Source organism: Aulostomus chinensis, chromosome 8, assembly GCF_037954235.1.
Source record: "Aulostomus chinensis isolate RoL2024-O1b breed Wild chromosome 8, RoL_Achi_v1.0, whole genome shotgun sequence".
Classification (NCBI taxonomy): domain Eukaryota; kingdom Metazoa; phylum Chordata; class Actinopteri; order Syngnathiformes; family Aulostomidae; genus Aulostomus; species Aulostomus chinensis.
The window spans coordinates 27,468,862-27,485,998 of NC_141327.1; the positions used below are offsets into that span (position 1 = coordinate 27,468,862).

Genomic DNA, 17,137 nt, shown 5'->3' on the forward strand with positions numbered 1-17,137 from the left:
ACTTCAACTTCCTGTCCACACCTCACTTTGCTGCTGCTTCACCTCCGACCACCAACAACCACAAATCTCACCTTCAGCGTTTTGGACGCTTTTATTGCTCAACTGTCATCAGTTCATTCTGCACCACAGGAACTGACCTTTTGATTGATTGATTGATTGATTGATTGATTGATTGATTGAATGAAAGAACACGGGCGCTCACACATCGCTTGTAGAAAAGAGGAAATGGAGACGTGCAGATATGCCTGACGTCACTTTTCAAACTCAGTAGCTCAGCCAATCACACACAGGCGACCGCGCTCTTGGATTTGCATGCCGCCCGTATAAGTGCAGCCTCCCTCCCCACTGCTCTTCACTCTGTCCTAGACAACCAACAGCAACATGCCTGAGCCTTCCAAACCCGCCCCGAAGAAGGGCTCCAAGAAAGCCGTCAACAAGACCGCCGGCAAGGGGAACAAGAAGAGAAGGACCAAGAGGAAGGAGAGCTACGCCATCTACGTGTACAAGGTGCTGAAGCAGGTCCACCCCGACACCGGGATCTCCTCCAAGGCCATGAGCATCATGAACTCCTTCGTCAACGACATCTTCGAGCGCATCGCCTCCGAGGCGTCCCGCCTGGCGCACTACAACAAGCGCTCTACCATCACCTCCAGGGAGATTCAGACCGCCGTCAGGCTCCTGCTTCCCGGTGAGCTTGCCAAGCACGCCGTCTCGGAGGGCACAAAGGCCGTCACCAAGTACACCAGCTCCAAGTAACCCGCCTGCTCCTCCCCCCTAAACCTAACGGCTCTTTTAAGAGCCACGCACTTCTTTCGCCCAGAGAGCTGCTCGGTCCTGCGGTACAACAACAAGCGCGTGTGTGCGTGTGCAATGTACTGTTCATGTGCAGTGTTATAAGCGTCATTTCTGCAACCTGCGTTATTGAAGGATGCAGAAGGAACTGCAACATGTAATCTCCGCCACTAGATGCTGCTGTTGAGCAGTTATTCACAGAAGGTTGGGGTCGCTCTCAGCTCCAAGCGAACCCCCGGGGGGTCCGTGCAGTCACAGCCGCACCACGAGCCGTGAGGCAACGCGCCTCTTCCGTCAGTAACCGCCACTCAGAAGTACCCGCCTTTATAAATGAGAGTCCCATGGCCTCTTTGTTTCCGTGCCGTTGTGACGTCTTGTAATTGCGTCATGTTCGTCACCCTCGGCACGTTCAGTAGTGCATGGCGCGTCACGCAGACGGCTTTCGTGGATTTTTCAAACATCAATCCTCATCCTAGAGAGCAGTTGAACCCGCCTGTTTGTGTTAAGTTCATTCGTTTGTTGTTGAAAGGTTAATCATCCACTCGACAGTGACCGAAGACACAGCAAACAACCGCGTCCAAGGGACACGCCTGCATGCTCAGACTGTCGTAGCTGCACCGGTTCAATGAAATAATGGCCATGCATCCTGCAGATGTCTTAAAATAAAAACTGCTCATTAACAAAGGTTACACACAAATAAAGGACAAAACAAATGCATCACCGTGTGCGCCTCTTCAACCTTGTAGAAGCGCGTCAAGTTGTTCTGAATGTCTTTGTCTCTGCCTCCCTGTTGTGTTACCCATGGCGAAGACCCTCAGTGCCACAGTCATGCCCTTTACCCTCAACTCCGGTCATGTGACCTGTTCCATCTCAAATCAAATCAACCCTTCCATAAAAAAAACAATTCAGTTTTAACCAAACATTACCTTTATCGATATCACCTTTTTTGAACGTATTTATTACATTTTTTTATCATTTTAATAACTGCATGTACTCAATATGTACAATACATCTCTGAATGAAACCTGTCTCTCAGTCAGTTACAGTCCCACCAAAGTACAATGATTTATGACAAGCTTTTTCCCTTTTCGAATAAATCTAGTAATTTCCAGAGCTAAATAATAGACTTCTAATGGACAACTAATTTATGAATGGGACGTTCAAGAATGGATGGAATGAGTCTTTTCCCTGACTTTCTATTCCCCATTTGTATTGTGTATTATCGCACCAGTCCATCATCATCTTCACAAACATCAAGCACTCTTCCAAGTTTCCACTCTTAGCGGGGAATCCCTTCCTCCATGACAATGACGATATCTCCAATCTTCACATTTCGTCTTGACGAGTGCCAGAGCTGCCTGAGGGTGATGTTTGCCGAGTGCTCCTTCCTCCATCTACTCCAGAATTGCTCCGTCAGACATTGTACTCTGCGCCACCTTTTCCTGGCATACAGATCTTCTGCCACAAATTTCCCTGGAGGGGGCAGCGGAACAGAGGTTTTCATGGTGAGTAAATAGTTCGGAGGAAGTGGCTCTAGGCCTTTGGGATCGTTGATGCTGTTGGTAGTGAGTGGGCGGCTATTTACAATGGACATGGCTTCATTGAAAAATGTTCTCAAGGAAGCATCATCTAATCTTCCAGCGCTCCTTGAGAGGACCCAGCTTAGGACGCTCCTAACTGTCCTGATCTGCCATTCCCAAATACCTCCCACGTGACTGGCATCAGGTACGTTCATCGCGAAGTCGCATTGTTTTTCTGCCAGGTAGGCAGTCAATCTGTCTTTGTCCGCCACTTTCAAGGCCTTGTTTGGTTCATTTTTTTGCCCCGACAAAATTTGTCCCTTGATCCGATCTGATTTGTCTTACAGCTCCACGGATAGCTACAAAACATCGCAAGGCATTCAAGAAGGCATCAGTTGTCACATCTTCTAATATGTCGATGTGAATTGCCCTTGAGGAAAGACAGGTGAATATGAGACCATCTCTCTTACGCTCTTTCCGACCTTGCTCTGTGGAAAATGGACCAAAGCGATCCATCCCACAGTGTGAGAATGGTGGTGATGGATTGACACGGTCAGCTGGCAGATCTGCCATCTTCTGCGTTTCTGTTGGTCTCCTACATGTAACACACTGTCTAATGTGGTTTGCCACTGCTTTGCTGCCTCCGACAACCCAGTAACCTTTTGCTCTTAGTTCATTCAGGGTTAGTCCTCTCCCCTGATGCTGAGTTTTTTCATGGCGATGATCCAAGATCAGCCGTGTAACTACTCCATCTCTAGGTAGGATTACTGGATGCTTGATGTCAAGAGGTAAGGAAGCTTTCTTTATTCTCCCTCCCACCCTGAGAACACCATCTTGCAATGTTGGGTCAAGTTGGAACAGCTGATGACTGTGTGGCAACTTGCCCTGACTCACTATTTGCATTTCTTCCTTGAAGGCATCCCTTTGTGCTAATTTCACCAGCACCAGACTGGCTTTTCTTCGGTCTTCGACATTTAAGGGTTCGACTGTTTTGGCCTTTTTTGCTCGTTGCTTGATCCGAGCAACAACATTTAATGCTGTATGCCATTTTGAGAACCGTTTAAGTCTCCAAAAAACTGTCCTTGTCCTCTTGTACTATTTTTGTTTGTAGTACTTGTATCATTATGACTTCAGGATCGCCCACCAGAAGCTCTGTCGCCATTTTTGGTGTGACAATCTCTCTTTCTGACAGAAACTTAGGTCTAGTGAGCCAATTGGAACTAATCAACTCGGCCACCCTGAGACCTCTGGAAGCGTGATCTGCCCGATTTTTATCAGTGTCAATGTAGCACCACTGTGCAGGGTCAGTTGTTTCTCCGATTCATTTGGACGCGATTGGCGACCAACACATGAAACCTACGAGCTTCGTTGTTCATGTAGCCCAAGACTACCTGAGAATCTGTCCAAAAATACTCTTGGTCAATGTTGAGCTCCAGCTCCTCTTTTAACATCCTGCTGACTGCTGAGGAGACCACTGCAGCTGTAAACTCCAGCCTTGGTATGGTTACAACTCTTGTAGGTGCAACCCTTACCCATCACTAAAGAAGACTGCACTTTGTCCTCGCTCACCACTCGGATATATGAGCGCTGACCGTACCGTTGGCTACTTGCATCCGAGAAATGGTGCAGTTCAATTCTCTGGACCTTCCCCGTGTGTTTTGGAGCAAAGCCCCTTGGAATCTGGAGATTTTGTAGATTCTCTAGATCTTTCAGCCAGCTCTCCCATCGGGGCTTTAATTCTGTGGGCAGTGACTCGTCCCATCCAATGCCCCTTTGGCACATTTCCTGTAGTATTTTCTTTTTCAATAGGAGGAAGGGAGCCAGGAAACCTAGTGGGTCAAACACAGATGCCACAGTTGAAAGGATTCCACGCCGTGTTGCTGGTTTCTCATCCAGGGTGACTTTGAAGGAGAAGGTGTCACTGTTCGCATTCCACTTCACTCCTAACACTGAACTGGGAGTTCCTCATAATTGAGATCCACATCCTGAACGCCACGAGCTCGTTCACTGTCCAGAATTGACTCTAGGACTTCTCTGCTGTTGGAGATAAACTTGTGGAGGCGCAATCTCCGCCTTTCACACACATTTTGTGCTTCTCTCACAAGTTGGATAGCTATGTCCACAGATTCTACACTGACGAGGCCATCATCAACATAGAAGTTTTTCCTGATGGAGTTGGCTGCAGAGGGACACTCTTTCTCAGTTTGGTTTGCCAGATACTTCAATCCATAATTCGCGCAGCCAGGGGAGGACGCTGCTCCAAAGAGATGGACCTTCATGCGATACTCGGTCGCCTCAGAATTTGTATCACCATTTTTCCACCACAGGAACCGTACGTAATCTCTGTCCTCTGGGCTTACATGGAACCTGTGGAACCTTTTCTCTACATCACAGATGACTGCAATTGGGTGTTTACGGAATCTGCGGAGGACTCCTGTCAGCCCATTTGTGAGACCAGGTCCCGATAGTAGGTGATCATTTAACGCTGTGCCGCCATTCTTGGCCGAACAGTCAAACACTACCCTGATTTTTTTCTGGCTTCCTAGGGTGATAGACCCCTTGGTGAGGGACATACCAAACATTTTCTGACCTGGGTTGGAATTCAGCTCTTTCTGCGTCACCTTCTCTGAAGATGCCATCCATAAATTTAACATGGTCATCCTTGAATTTGGGATTTTTGTCAAGTTTCCCTTTCAGGTGCTTCAGCCTCACCAGAGCCAGCCGCTTATTCTCCAGTGTTGTGCTAGTTACTGAAAAACAGTAATCAGTTATAGTTACTGCAATTCAAAAGTAACTCAGTTACTAACTCTGTTATTAAAACCAAAAAGTAAAGCATTACTATGAAAAGTCACTATTTAGTTACAAAAAAAAAGTTCGGAACTGTCAACATTGTAAGCGCTGTACTACTTGACATGCATTTCCATCACTGAACTGAACTCCGCTAAACAATATGGTCGATATTTATACAAACATTTAGATGTTTCAAAGTGATTGATTGATTAACTTTAGCCTGGCTAGCAGCAGCACTCCCTCGTTGAACAGAACAATTCAGGCACTGTTGCTTCGGTGCACGAGGTGAGGTGACATCTGTGTCGGTCCCTGACCCGCTAGCTTTAGCAACAAGTTTCGTCGCCGCTGCGTGCCTGGATGCTTTCATAGATTAGAGCTGCTGTTTGCGGCCCCAGAGAGGGTCTTACTTCCGAGACACAAGTTGCATTTAACATAAACATTGTTCTCCTTCTGCTCAGCGAAGGAGAAGTAGTGAGCGTACTTCCACGTGAAGAAACTCGCCCTAGGTTCCGCCATGATGTCTTGCACGTTCTTGCTGTTATAAACAAACACGCCCCCACAGCGCAGCTCACTCTCCTCCTGTCTCTTGCACTTCCCCCAGGGCCCCCCCCCCTCCCCGACACAGGAAGTAAACACAGTGGCTCAGCCGAGATAGTAAAATAACTTAAAATAAACTAAGAAAGTAGTAACTATAACTGAGTTACTGAATTTTAAAAATAATGCGTTTGATTATTAGTTACTGCCAAAGTTACTTTTTTGGCATTAACTAATAACGCGTTCGTCCCAACACTGTTATTCTCTGGCAGATGTGGGCGTGTCTTAAAGGGGAGGGGCATTTCCAAGTGGCCATCTGAGTTCTGGTGTATTCTTTCATTCAGTAACGGTGTGAATTCTATGTCATCTTGTGATATGCTTTTCCCCCCCAGGGTTTGTATCTTTGAAGTCAGATTCAAGGGCTCTGATGACAGTGGCTGGTGTCAATGGTGGGAGTTCCTTGACAGACACACGATGGCACAGACCTGTCACTTCTGTTGACTTTGCGACCTGTGGTGAGCTGCCTACAATACTCCAACCCAGGCCAGTCTTCAGGGCATATGGCTCGTCATCACCTCCTGTGATAACTAGTCGTGGCGCCAAGGCCCTGGAGCAGTCATAGCCTATAAGGAGTCCGACCTCACAATCCATCAGCTTTGGTATTTCCTGTGCTAGTCCTTCTAGATGTTTCCAACTTTTGGCAGTTTCAGGTGTAGGAATATGTGAACTTTCAAGTGGGATGAAATCTCTGGTGTAGGCAGGTGGCAAGTTGATAAAGCTTCGTGAGGAAAAAACCCTCGAACTCTAAGCCCACGAACTCCTTCACTCTGAACAATGGAATCTTTTCCCATCATAGTGGTAAGCTTCAACTTGACTAGGTCTGTACCTGCCCCCCATATTCTTACATAACTCTTGGTCTCCTTGCTGCTCTGTGTATCCAATAGAGCGTACACTGGGATGTCTGCTTCAGGGGTGGTGGCTGAAGAAATCCATACAGGCACAATCATGGATGTGCTCCCACCATCACCTCTGTCTACACAGCAAGAACGGGAAGACGTGTTTTCTTCCGCTTGCAGAGCATGAGAAGATGTGTCTGCAGTGACAAAAGGACATTCGTCATGAAGTGGTGCTGGATGACGTTTCTAGCTTTGTTCCTGCAGTCCTCTCCTAAGACAGCCAAAGCACAGGTTATCGTCAAATATGAACCTTTTCTTGTCCTCCACAGGTTTATGAGCAAACCTCTGGCATTTTTGGATGTAGTGGCTTTCTCCACAGAACATGCAGGTGACTGGGTTTGAAGATGAAAATGAACTGACTTCTTTGTTGGCTCCATCTGAGTCTTTTGAGCTGTTCTCCACAGCACTGTGCTTGACATGTCTGATGTTTCCACATCAGTGGCGAATGCATTAGCCTTTGAGCGCTTGATTTCTCTGGGAGGCTTTTCTTCTGTAAACTTCAAGGCTTGAAAGGAAGTTACAGGATTGCATGCAATTTCTGCTCCTTGTGCCATAAAATCAGTAAACTCCTTGAAACTGGGATATTCCTCTGTCTGTCTCAAGTGCTTCGTGACATGACGATTGCAGCCAATCAGGCAGCTTTTGGAGCATCTTTTGATTTTCTTCACCGTCATTTAACACTTGAAGCCCTTCGATGTGTGGCATGGCATTGCTGCAGGCTGTCAAAAAAAAAATCACTGAATTGTCTCAGTTTGCTAGACTCCCTTGAGCCAATTTTTGGCCAGTTATTCAGTTTTTCTCTAAATGCACGCTGGATTACAAATGGACGGCCACATCGAACGCCTCCCATGCCTGATCGTAGGCTTGATCATCCTTTCTGTAAAAGCTTCCTTCCAATCAGTGCCTCACCAGTGATGCATTTTTGCAGGTAGAGTAACCTGTCAGCTGGATTGGTGCATCGCCGTTCTATCAATGCCCTGAAACTTGTGCTCCACTCTAAGTGGGTCTCCTGAGAAGACTGGGGGCTCAGGTGCAGGGAGTCTGGTGAGAGCCATCGTGTCGTGCAGGGCTTGTGCTAACGACGCTTCCTTATTGGTGTGGTGTGTTTGTTCATTGTTACTGATCTTACATGTTTGTTCTTTATTTGAGCCTGGCTTGAGTCCGCTTCAGAGGAGGCCTTGAGCTTAGCAGCTGTCGCTTCAAGATCTCTCTGACTTTCCAGCCTTTTAAGTTCTTGCTTTTGTGCTGCGATTGCCTCCTCCATCCTCATTTCAGCCTTTTTTGCAGCTAACTGTGCAGTGCACTCTGCTCTTTTTGCTATGACGCTTTGCTGTTCTGACGGGCAATTTGAGTGACAGCTGCGAACAGTGGATTTGGTGACTGTACTCCCGAATATTGACTGGGCATACTCTCTGTCAAGCACCACATGAAGTCTCGCATTTTCTGCCTTAGCATCAAATTCCTCGAGCCCCACTTCACTCATTCGCACTCTCATTAGCCCCATCAAGTCTTTGGTTGCTGCTGAGCAGGAATCAATCTTCCTGTTGATTGAGATCGTATATTTTCATGAGCATCTTTGACTTGGGTCTCCTGACCTTCAACATCCTCCATCGTGTCGCATAAGTCTTTGTCGGAGCATTCACTCTTAAGTTTGGTACGTGCAGCTTTAACTTGTTCTTTCCACCTTCCATATGACCTGATGAACTTACTGTCCCTCTGAGAAGCCTCTTGTTGCTTCAGTTCCAGCATTTTTGGGCTTAATTTTTCTTCTCCCGTTAGGATTTCCTGATGTCCACTCTCTCTGAAGCAGGTGCTATTTGGTGTATTTCTATGTCAGCACCTATGAGTGACTCTAATCTCTCCTTTTCAATCTCATCAGTTTGTGCTTTCAATTGTTCCCTTAACGGAGTCAACTGCACTTGAAGGCACTCAATTTGTTCAGCACATTCCCCACTTTCTGATTTTTCTTCTTGATCTGCCATCGGATATCTGGAGAGCCGTGCGGCCCACACTGGTAAACGACGCCCTCTGCTGGCGAGGTCGCGGTGTTCTCAAGCTGGAGGTGTCTGGAGCCGACACTCCCCTCTGCTCCCGTGGACTGAAAGGCCTCTCTAGCGACGTCGTCTCTGGCCGCCCGCTGCTCTGACAGACGCGTCCTCTTCTCCTCTCCCGGACACTCGCAGGTTCTTCTTCTTTTATCGGCCACGTTGGCGGCACGTTTTCACCGTCGCTACACCGGTTCAATGAAATAACGGCCACGCATCGTACAGATGTCTTTTGAGCGCGTGTCTCTCTCTTCTTCATCAAACCACAAGAAAATAAAACACAAACGTGTATAAAACATCGGACATCTCTCCGTCTTTTAAAGTCCGTCAAGCAAATGTCCGGCGATAAACAGACCCAAACCCTTCAGCACACTAAACGAGATGAACTCCAATGAAATGACTCACATTGTCCATAAAAACTGCTCATTAACAAAGGTTACACACAAATAAAGGACAAAACAAATGCATCACCGTGTGCGCCTCTTCAACCTTGTAGAAGTGCGTCAAGTTGTTCTGAATGTCTTTGTCTCTGCCTCCCTGTTGTGTTACCCATGGAGAAGACCTTCAATGGTGCCCTTTACCCTCAACTCCGGTCATGTGACCTGTTCCATCTCAAATCAAATCAACCCTTCCATAAAAAAAACAATTAAGTTTTAACCAAACATTACCTTTATCGATATCACCTTTTTTTATCATTTTAATAACTGCATGTACTCTATGTACAATACATCTCAGTCAGTTACAGTCCCTCTTTACTCACAATCTGCACTTCCTGCACAGCAGGTTTGGGATGTGCCCACCTGAGTAATGACGCCAGTACTCCTGTGTTGAAGAGTTCAGTTGAGCTCAGGCCGACCGGGACGCGTAACCTTCCTGCTGCATGCCGAGTTAAGAATCCGCACGGGTTTCTCGGTAAAACGAAATGTTTTGACACAGATCCTTTTAATATCTCCTGGAAATCTGCAGCTGTCGTGTGAATGTGGATAGAAGTTTGCTGCCACTTCTGCTCCATCAATCACTAAAAAACTTGTATTGATGAATTGGAGTATTTCCATTCTACACGAGGGGAACTGACCTTCATGTTCAGTGTTACTGGTTTGGAGAATTGGAACTGGAGAGGCGGCAGCGTCTCATCAGGTGATGGTGATACAATAGATGATACACTCAATCTTCTGTTGTGTTGGTGCGGTGACCTCTGGGTCACTGGAAGCGGATCTCATTTGATGGGCGACACGTTTACTGAAGTACTGAGCATTTGATTGCATTAATAAAAAGATGCTTCTCCTGGTTCTGTCCCCCAGCATCGAACATCTCACACCTCCTGGATAGTTTGGCTCCGGCAGGACGGTACAAAAGGATGTTATTGTATGTTTTGAAATATTCATAAAAAAGAAAATCTCTGAATTGACTTTTTTTTTAAAACTCAACAAGGAAAATGGTTTGTTACAGGTTTTGCGAACAACTTCCGCTCAGCCTCAGCAGAATCATGGACTGTTGTGTTCGGTGTTCCGCTCACATGACAGTGAATGTTCACTAGCAAGGTCACGCCATCGAAAATACAATGAAACAACAATTTACTGAACTCAAGTAATGTTTTCAACTATTGAGTTGAAGATCAAAAACCTGATCACATGTGACTGTACAGAACCTGGGTTTGGTTGAGAGCAAAACCTCAGAGGCAATGAAAGAAGAGCTGCAATCGAACATCGCGTGGGAGCAAGCGTGAAGACGCACCACACTGATCTAATTTAACATGGATTGAGAATTCTACTCAAACATTCACCAGATTTTTTTAATGTTCAAGTACACAAGACATTTATCTGCACTGTAGACACAGAGCCCCATTTGATGTGTTTAGAATAAAAGGAGGTTTCCAGGTCCACGGTAAGCAGCTTTGTCGGCGCTGCGGCCTGCAAGCATCAATGGCGAAAACCGTGATTCACAGTAGGGGGCCTGAGACACTCAGCAGCAGACAGTCGAGGCCTTCGGCAGCATGGCATGTGGCGATGCTGCTCAACAGCGACCTCTGGTGACCGAGAAAAACTTGCTTCCACATTCTTCAATACTGCTGCGAAAATGCAGCGTTGAAATTAAAACGGCACTTTAACACATGAGTATATTGTACACACACACGCGTTTGTTGTGGTAACGCCAGGACCGAGCAGCTCTCTGGGCGAAAGAAGTGCGTGGCTCTTAAAAGAGCCGTTAGGTTTAGGGGGGGAGGAGCAGGCGGGTTACTTGGAGCTGGTGTACTTGGTGACGGCCTTTGTGCCCTCCGAGACGGCGTGCTTGGCGAGCTCACCGGGAAGCAGGAGCCTGACGGCGGTCTGAATCTCCCTGGAGGTGATGGTGGAGCGCTTGTTGTAGTGCGCCAGGCGGGACGCCTCGGAGGCGATGCGCTCGAAGATATCGTTGACGAAGGAGTTCATGATGCTCATGGCCTTGGAGGAGATCCCGGTGTCGGGGTGGACCTGCTTCAGCACCTTGTACACGTAGATGGCGTAGCTCTCCTTCCTCTTGGTCCTTCTCTTCTTGTTCCCCTTGCCGGCGGTCTTGTTGACGGCTTTCTTGGAGCCCTTCTTCGGGGCGGGTTTGGAAGGCTCAGGCATGTTGCTGCTGGTTGTCTAAGACAGAGTGAAGAGCAGTGGGGAGGGAGGCTGCAGTTATACGGGCGGCATGCAAATCCAAGAGCGCGGTCGCCTGTGTGTGATTGGCTGAGCTACTGAGTTTGAAAAGTGACGTCAGGCATATCTGCACGTCTCCATTTCCTCTTTTCTACGAGCGATGTGTGAGCGCCCGTGTTCTTTCATTCATTCAATCAATCAATCAATCAAAAGGTCAGTTCCTGTGGTGCAGAATGAACTGATGACAGTTGAGCAATAAAAGCGTCCAAAACGCTGAAGGTGAGATTTGTGGTTGTTGGTGGTCGGAGGTGAAGCAGCAGCAAAGTGAGGTGTGGACAGGAAGTTGAAGTTGTTGGTCCTGCGGAGCTCAGAGGCTGTGCCAGGCTGAGTAGTTGAGAAGTGAAGCGCTAGTGAAGGAAAGACGGAGGTGAGCACAGGAGGACTGGGGTCGTGAGAGGCGTCCTTGGAATGAATGCAAAGGAGGAGTGGTCCGTGTGCCACTCAATGAGCTGGAGGAGTGAGACAGACTGGTCGCTGCTTGAGCTGGCAGTTGTTGAAATTGTGATTGGAATATGATTGTATATTGTAGCAAAAGTTCTGTATATAAAAGCGTTGTAATGTGCTTGTGTGGTTTTCGGACTTTGTGTAGACAAAGGGCCTTGTGAGCTTTTGCGGAATGTGAAGGGTCGGGAGGTTCGGCTCGGTGGTGAGCGCTGCAGCCTGAAGCCGCTGGTCGGTGAGTGAGTGGTGCTGAGTTGACGGGGCAGCGGGTTGGGACGTGTGTGTGTGCGTGAGGACTCATCGTGTGAGGGCTGCCTAGCGGAGGTGCTCTCGGGATGTGGGCGGCTCTGAAAAGAGCCTTTTGTGGTTGGTGAGCGTCGCTCACTTCTTCTTGGGTGCTGACTTCTTGGCCTTGGACTTGACGGCCTTCTTGGCGGGAGATTTCTTGGCTGGCTGAGACCTCTTCGCCGCCTTCTTGGGGGTTTTAACGGGCTTGGCTTTCTTGACAGCCTTCTTCGGGCTCCTCGAAGGTTTCTTGGCTGCAGGTGCCCGGGTCTTCTTCGGGGACTTCTTGACGTCAGCCGCCTTCTTAGCTGCAAGTTTCTTGACTGCAGGTTTTTTGACTCCAGGTTTCTTGGCTGCAGGTGTCTTGGTCTTCTTGGCTCCAGCGGATTTCTTAATGACAGCTTTCTGAGTTTTGACAGCCGTTTTAGCAGCGCTCTTCTTGGGCTTGCTGTCGACCTTTTTGCTCATCTTGAAGGATCCGGAGGCTCCGGTGCCTCTGACCTGGACCAGGGTTCCCTCCGCCACCAGCTTCTTGATGGTAGCGTTAATGCGAGAGTTGTTCCTGTCCACATCGTAGTCTACGGAACTCAGGCTCTTCTTCAGGGCGGTGGAAGAAATACCGCCGCGCTCCTTGGACGCTGCCACCGCCGTGAGGAGGAGGTCTTTCAGGGCGGTTCCGGGAGTCCTCGGCTTAGAAACCTTCTTCTTGGTTGCTTTGGCTGGTTTGGCCGGGGGAGCGACCGGGGCTGCTGCTGGTGCCACTTCTGCCATTTCCTCTGAGTTCAACGTCCTTCTCTCTTCGTCCCGAAGTCTGAACACACAGATGAGTTTTCCGGAGCAGGAGGCGGTACTTAAACATCACATGAGAACCGTGGAGAGTCAACCCCTCTGCTGGCTCCTCCGTGCAGGCTGAACGCGGCGCCACTTGTGTTTTCTCCTCCGAGATAGAGGAGGAAAACACGCGTGTGGGAGCAACGTTGGGGGGTGTCGATGGAGGACCCGGTAGCGGACTCGCGGTTCTTCCTCTCGAGGTCAGCTGGAGCTCCGATGCTGTCCGCGTTCGGTCCGCGGAGCCCCCAAACTTCCCCTCCTCACTACCGGGATCTGCTCTGCTCGGCGCGTTTCGTCTCTCATTTCTCTCCTAAAACGCTTTCAAATACTTCTCCACTCCGCCACACGCAGTTTTTCAGGTCACTCGCATGTTTGCGGAGGGACCCGGACTGGAAACCAGGACGTGCGAAGGATCCTTTCGTGTGGAGACGACGTTGTTGTGGGGGCAGCAAACACACCGACGCTGGCTGAGGCTCCCGACCTCCACTTGGATCAGAGCTGCTCGCTGCGGCTGGCAACATGTCTCCCGTTACCATGACGACTGCTTTCCGTGTCACAAAATCAAATGTGGACATAATAAATATGTAATAAAACATTATCTAGAATCAACATTGTTCTCAACTCCCAACACCACCTGGGTTGCTCCTCTTTGAAGGAGAACCAAAGAACAGGAACACATTCAGTCTTCAGTCACCACATTCCTGCAACTTTGCTTGTGAATTTGATTTTTTTTTGTCTGTTCCAAACTCATTTTTATATTTCATTTATTCAAAGATGAAACCTGACACACGTCCACAACAACAGATTTAGGGTAACAGACACTGGGCCTGCAGGTCCTTGGGTCACACGATGCAATCCTGTTATCAAGAGTCGTGGGAGCGTTGGAACAGTGAAGCTTCAGGATGTTTTCATGAAAGGGTCGAAGAAATCCAGAAGGGAAGAATTGAAATGTTGAACCCTGGAAGTTTTCAGTCTTTTTATTGGCACCTTAAGTGACCCCGAACGTTTCGTCTTCAAAAGAAGAGGAGCCGCCGGAGGGCAGAGATCAGCTCTTCCATGACGCGGTGTGAGGACCTGATGTCACTCTGTTGACGTGAGCTGAAATTCCACCAAGAGATTTAGTAAAGTTCTCGACCTCACATGACGATGCCAATATTGGACACCAGGAGGTGAGAACCGCCAGGTCAAACTGGCTGTTTGACAACCCGGTGAAGAGAACCAGGAAATAAAGTGCATCTTTTTGTTTCACTGCATTTGACAAGGAATATTTCTAATGATAAATCGTGTTTTAAGTCAAATCACGAGTGGTTGTCATTTTGAGAATATAACAATATTTTGCAGAGACAAAGGCACACAAATAATAAGACATTTAAATAAAGCTTGTGAAAAACAGAAAACACCCTTGGACTGAACATGTGGAGAGAAAATGTCAAAGTGCAGCTTGGTGCAGGTCCCCGTCTATGAAACGCTGTGAGTGTCAGAGGGCTGAGGGCCCGGCTCTCTTCTGGACCGGGGCAGCGGGGCTCGGGCCTTCCTGTCCTGAGCCGTGCGGCTGTCACCCTGAGACACAGGACGCTTTCAGCCGTGGCTCTGCAGCAGTTTGCCAGCAGCCGAGAGGAGAGGGGAGTCCAGTCGGCTTCAGCTTCCAGAGAGACGAGCGGTGGTTGGGCCTCCCTCAGCAGGTGTGAAGGGTTCACGGTCCAGCATGTCAGAGGAAATGTGGAGGCCCAGGAACTTCCTGCTGGATCCCACCAGAGGCCCAGCACACATGAGAGTGTATTAGGGTGTTTTTGTTTTTGCTGTAGTTTCTTTGTTGCTCTGTAATTTTCCTGCTGCTGTCAGAGTGAATTTCCCCACTGTGGGACGAATACAGGGTTGTCGTATCTTCTAACTTCCAGTAAATGAATAGAATAATCATATTGGTGAGGTGAGTCTGGACGCCACACCTTCATTTACTTTGACTTCAGTCACCATGGTTACAAAACACAAATTGTGTGAAATTAATTTCACGCCTACTCAAGCGACTGTGACTTCAGAGCGTGGTGTCACACTGGCATCCAGCAAGTGGAGTCAAGGAAGTGACATCATGACGGTGTGGCGTTTGAGTTCCTCCATTTGAAGACCAAGCTTCATACATCAGTAGATTTCTTCCCCAGAAGCGTCTTCTTAAAAGAAGACACCCTCGAAGCCTGAGTTACCGTTTGTATAGAAGATGGAGGACAACTTGTAGTTCAATACATGAAAGCTGCTTTAATGAATTTAATATTCTACGGAGCAGGAAAGCCAGATGTGTAATAACCGGAGGCTCCAGTGAGAAACGGAGACTTGCAACAGAATTTGTATGAATTTGAGGCGGCTCACAAATCCACCATGTTGTAGTTGGTGGTGCTGCCACTGGGGGAGCCAGGGAGCCATGCTCAGTCCTCAGTAATGGCGCTGTGGTTTGAGAAGGTGCCAGCGTTCCAGAGACACACAAACACTAACATGACGTTGGTAGGACGTAGCTGTTGAGATGGAGTGGGGGGCTCTTAAAAGAGCCGTTGGGTTTGAGGGTCCTCGAGAGAGGAGCAGGTTTAACCTCCGAAGCCGTAAAGGGTTCGCCCCTGCCTCTTGAGAGCGTAAACCACGTCCATGGCAGTGACGGTCTTCCGCTTGGCGTGCTCGGTGTAGGTGACGGCGTCCCGGATCACGTTCTCCAGGAAGACTTTGAGCACCCCGCGGGTCTCCTCGTAGATCAGGCCGGAGATTCGCTTCACTCCGCCACGGCGAGCCAGACGACGGATGGCGGGCTTGGTGATCCCCTGGATGTTATCACGGAGAACTTTACGGTGACGCTTAGCGCCTCCCTTACCGAGCCCTTTCCCGCCTTTTCCTCTGCCACTCATCGTGTTTGTAGTTCTTTCAGGTTTGGCCTCGAATGAACTGTCCTCTGAAGCCGCAGAGTCACACTTTATAGAGACTCGGCGGACGCGCGAGAGGACTGATGACGCAGCACTGGGGGAGGAGTTTCGCGGATTTTCTCCTCCACCTCGGCGTCAACGGGCGACGAACCGATTTTCTTCCTGTCTGACACTTCTCAGGCTCCGTAGGAGCGGTGAAGGCGGAGGGTTGCAGGGTCGAAGAGAGACCGTTTGAATTGACGATGCAGGAAACCTCCTCCGGAACTACAACTCATTTTTAGCGGCTTCAACACTTCGAGTTTATCAGGATGTAAAATGGCAAAACCGGCCAATGTACAAACTCTTTATGAAATTCGCACCACAAGTTGAAAACCCACAGGCGAATATGGAAACATACACATTGCTCACCTACGTGTGAATATACTGTCAACATCACAACGACGTAAATGATAAGAACGATTAAATAAAGTAAAAGTACAATCATCATAGGTGTTGACATTTCACCAAAAGGTGTTGACATTTCACCAAAAGGTGTTGACATTTCACCAAAAGGTGTTTTAAGCCCATTAAAAGAGCGCAGGATTGTAAATTCAAGAGCCAGAGACTGACATGGTTTCACAGCGATCCTCTTCAGACTGACTTTCTTCCCGGTGCCCGAAGGGATGTTGAATAATTTTTCATTTCCTTTTCAAATCAGACTACGGAGGGTTTGCTGTTCTTCCATTTCTTCTTATGGGGTCATGCTATTTTTTCCCCATAATGAGAATGCGTTCACCATCCCGGACACCTTGTTTGAGGGATCATCCCTTGAAATCCTCAGGTGAAAGGTGTTGAACAAAGTGTTGTTGATCCCAATATTTGTCTCCTGGAGTTGAAGGTGGAGAGGAAGGAGTGATGTGAGGTTGTGAAATGTGATTGAAGGCTGCAGTTAGCAGTTGCTACATCTGAGCTCCCCCAGCTGGTCGGTAGAAAGGGTGGTGTAGGTTGATTGAGGTGGAGGAAGAAGGAGTTTGTCACTTGTGCGTAATTTGTTGAAGCTGAGGAGATGAGACAGAGGAGCAACTGTTGGTAACTTGTGTGACTGTGGTTTGAGGTTGATGGTGTAGGTGAGTGTTTTTAGTGAGAGTGTGAGTGTGTTTGAGGGTGTGGAGGTGTTGAGGGTTGTAGTGGATCCAGGCTTTGGTCCTGTGAGAGCAGGTGGAGAGATGGGAGTCATCTGGCTAAGCTAGAGAGAGAGTAAGTGAGGAGACACGGATGGAATGCAGCAGGTGGTTGACGGATCGATGTTGGGATGTGGAGCTCTAGATTTGAGGTGTCTGGCTCTGAAAAGAGCCGTTGTGTTAGTGTGGGGGGGGGGCT

General features: G+C 48.3%; 3 protein-coding genes and 1 pseudogene across 5 annotated transcripts; 1 reads left to right on the forward strand and 3 right to left on the reverse strand.

The window, feature by feature from the left end:
* The first annotated feature begins 47 nt into the window (after positions 1-47).
* LOC147257886 (histone H2B 1/2-like) lies at positions 48-2,112 on the forward strand. 3 transcript variants are annotated; one of them, XM_086212113.1, is made up of 2 exons: positions 48-688; positions 2,024-2,112. In XM_086212113.1, the coding sequence occupies exons 1-2, from the start codon at positions 382-384 to the stop codon at positions 2,095-2,097; spliced, it is 381 nt and encodes a 126-aa protein (XP_086068239.1). In that variant the 5' UTR covers positions 48-381; the 3' UTR covers positions 2,098-2,112. The 3 variants fall into 3 exon arrangements, with proteins under 3 accessions (XP_086068239.1, XP_086068241.1, XP_086068240.1); XM_086212115.1 differs by lacking the exon at positions 2,024-2,112 and adding an exon at positions 1,322-1,516 and having other exon boundaries at positions 53-688; XM_086212114.1 differs by lacking the exon at positions 2,024-2,112 and having other exon boundaries at positions 58-1,314.
* Positions 2,113-9,702: 7,590 nt separating this feature from the next.
* LOC147257887 (histone H2B 1/2-like) lies at positions 9,703-11,384 on the reverse strand. The gene has a single exon (XM_086212120.1). It carries the CDS (start codon positions 11,244-11,246, stop codon positions 10,872-10,874), a length of 375 nt encoding a protein of 124 aa, XP_086068246.1. The 5' UTR covers positions 11,247-11,384; the 3' UTR covers positions 9,703-10,871.
* A 735-nt stretch (positions 11,385-12,119) lies between these two features.
* LOC147257888 (histone H1 pseudogene) lies at positions 12,120-12,849 on the reverse strand (annotated as a pseudogene).
* Positions 12,850-15,399: 2,550 nt separating this feature from the next.
* On the reverse strand, positions 15,400-15,919 carry LOC147257889 (histone H4). Its single transcript, XM_086212121.1, has one exon. The coding sequence runs from the start codon at positions 15,761-15,763 to the stop codon at positions 15,452-15,454; it is 312 nt and encodes a 103-aa protein (XP_086068247.1). The 5' UTR covers positions 15,764-15,919; the 3' UTR covers positions 15,400-15,451.
* Positions 15,920-17,137: the final 1,218 nt, after the last annotated feature.

Coding starts and splice junctions, on each gene's coding strand:
- LOC147257886 (XM_086212113.1), top strand. CDS start 382: ATGCCTGAGCCTTCCAAACCCGCCCCGAAGAAGGGCTCCAAGAAAGCC. Junction 689..2,023: donor CGTCAGGCTCCTGCTTCCCG/GTGAGCTTGCCA, acceptor TTATCGCACCAG/TCCATCATCATCTTCACAAA.
- LOC147257887 (XM_086212120.1), bottom strand. CDS start 11,246: ATGCCTGAGCCTTCCAAACCCGCCCCGAAGAAGGGCTCCAAGAAAGCC.
- LOC147257889 (XM_086212121.1), bottom strand. CDS start 15,763: ATGAGTGGCAGAGGAAAAGGCGGGAAAGGGCTCGGTAAGGGAGGCGCT.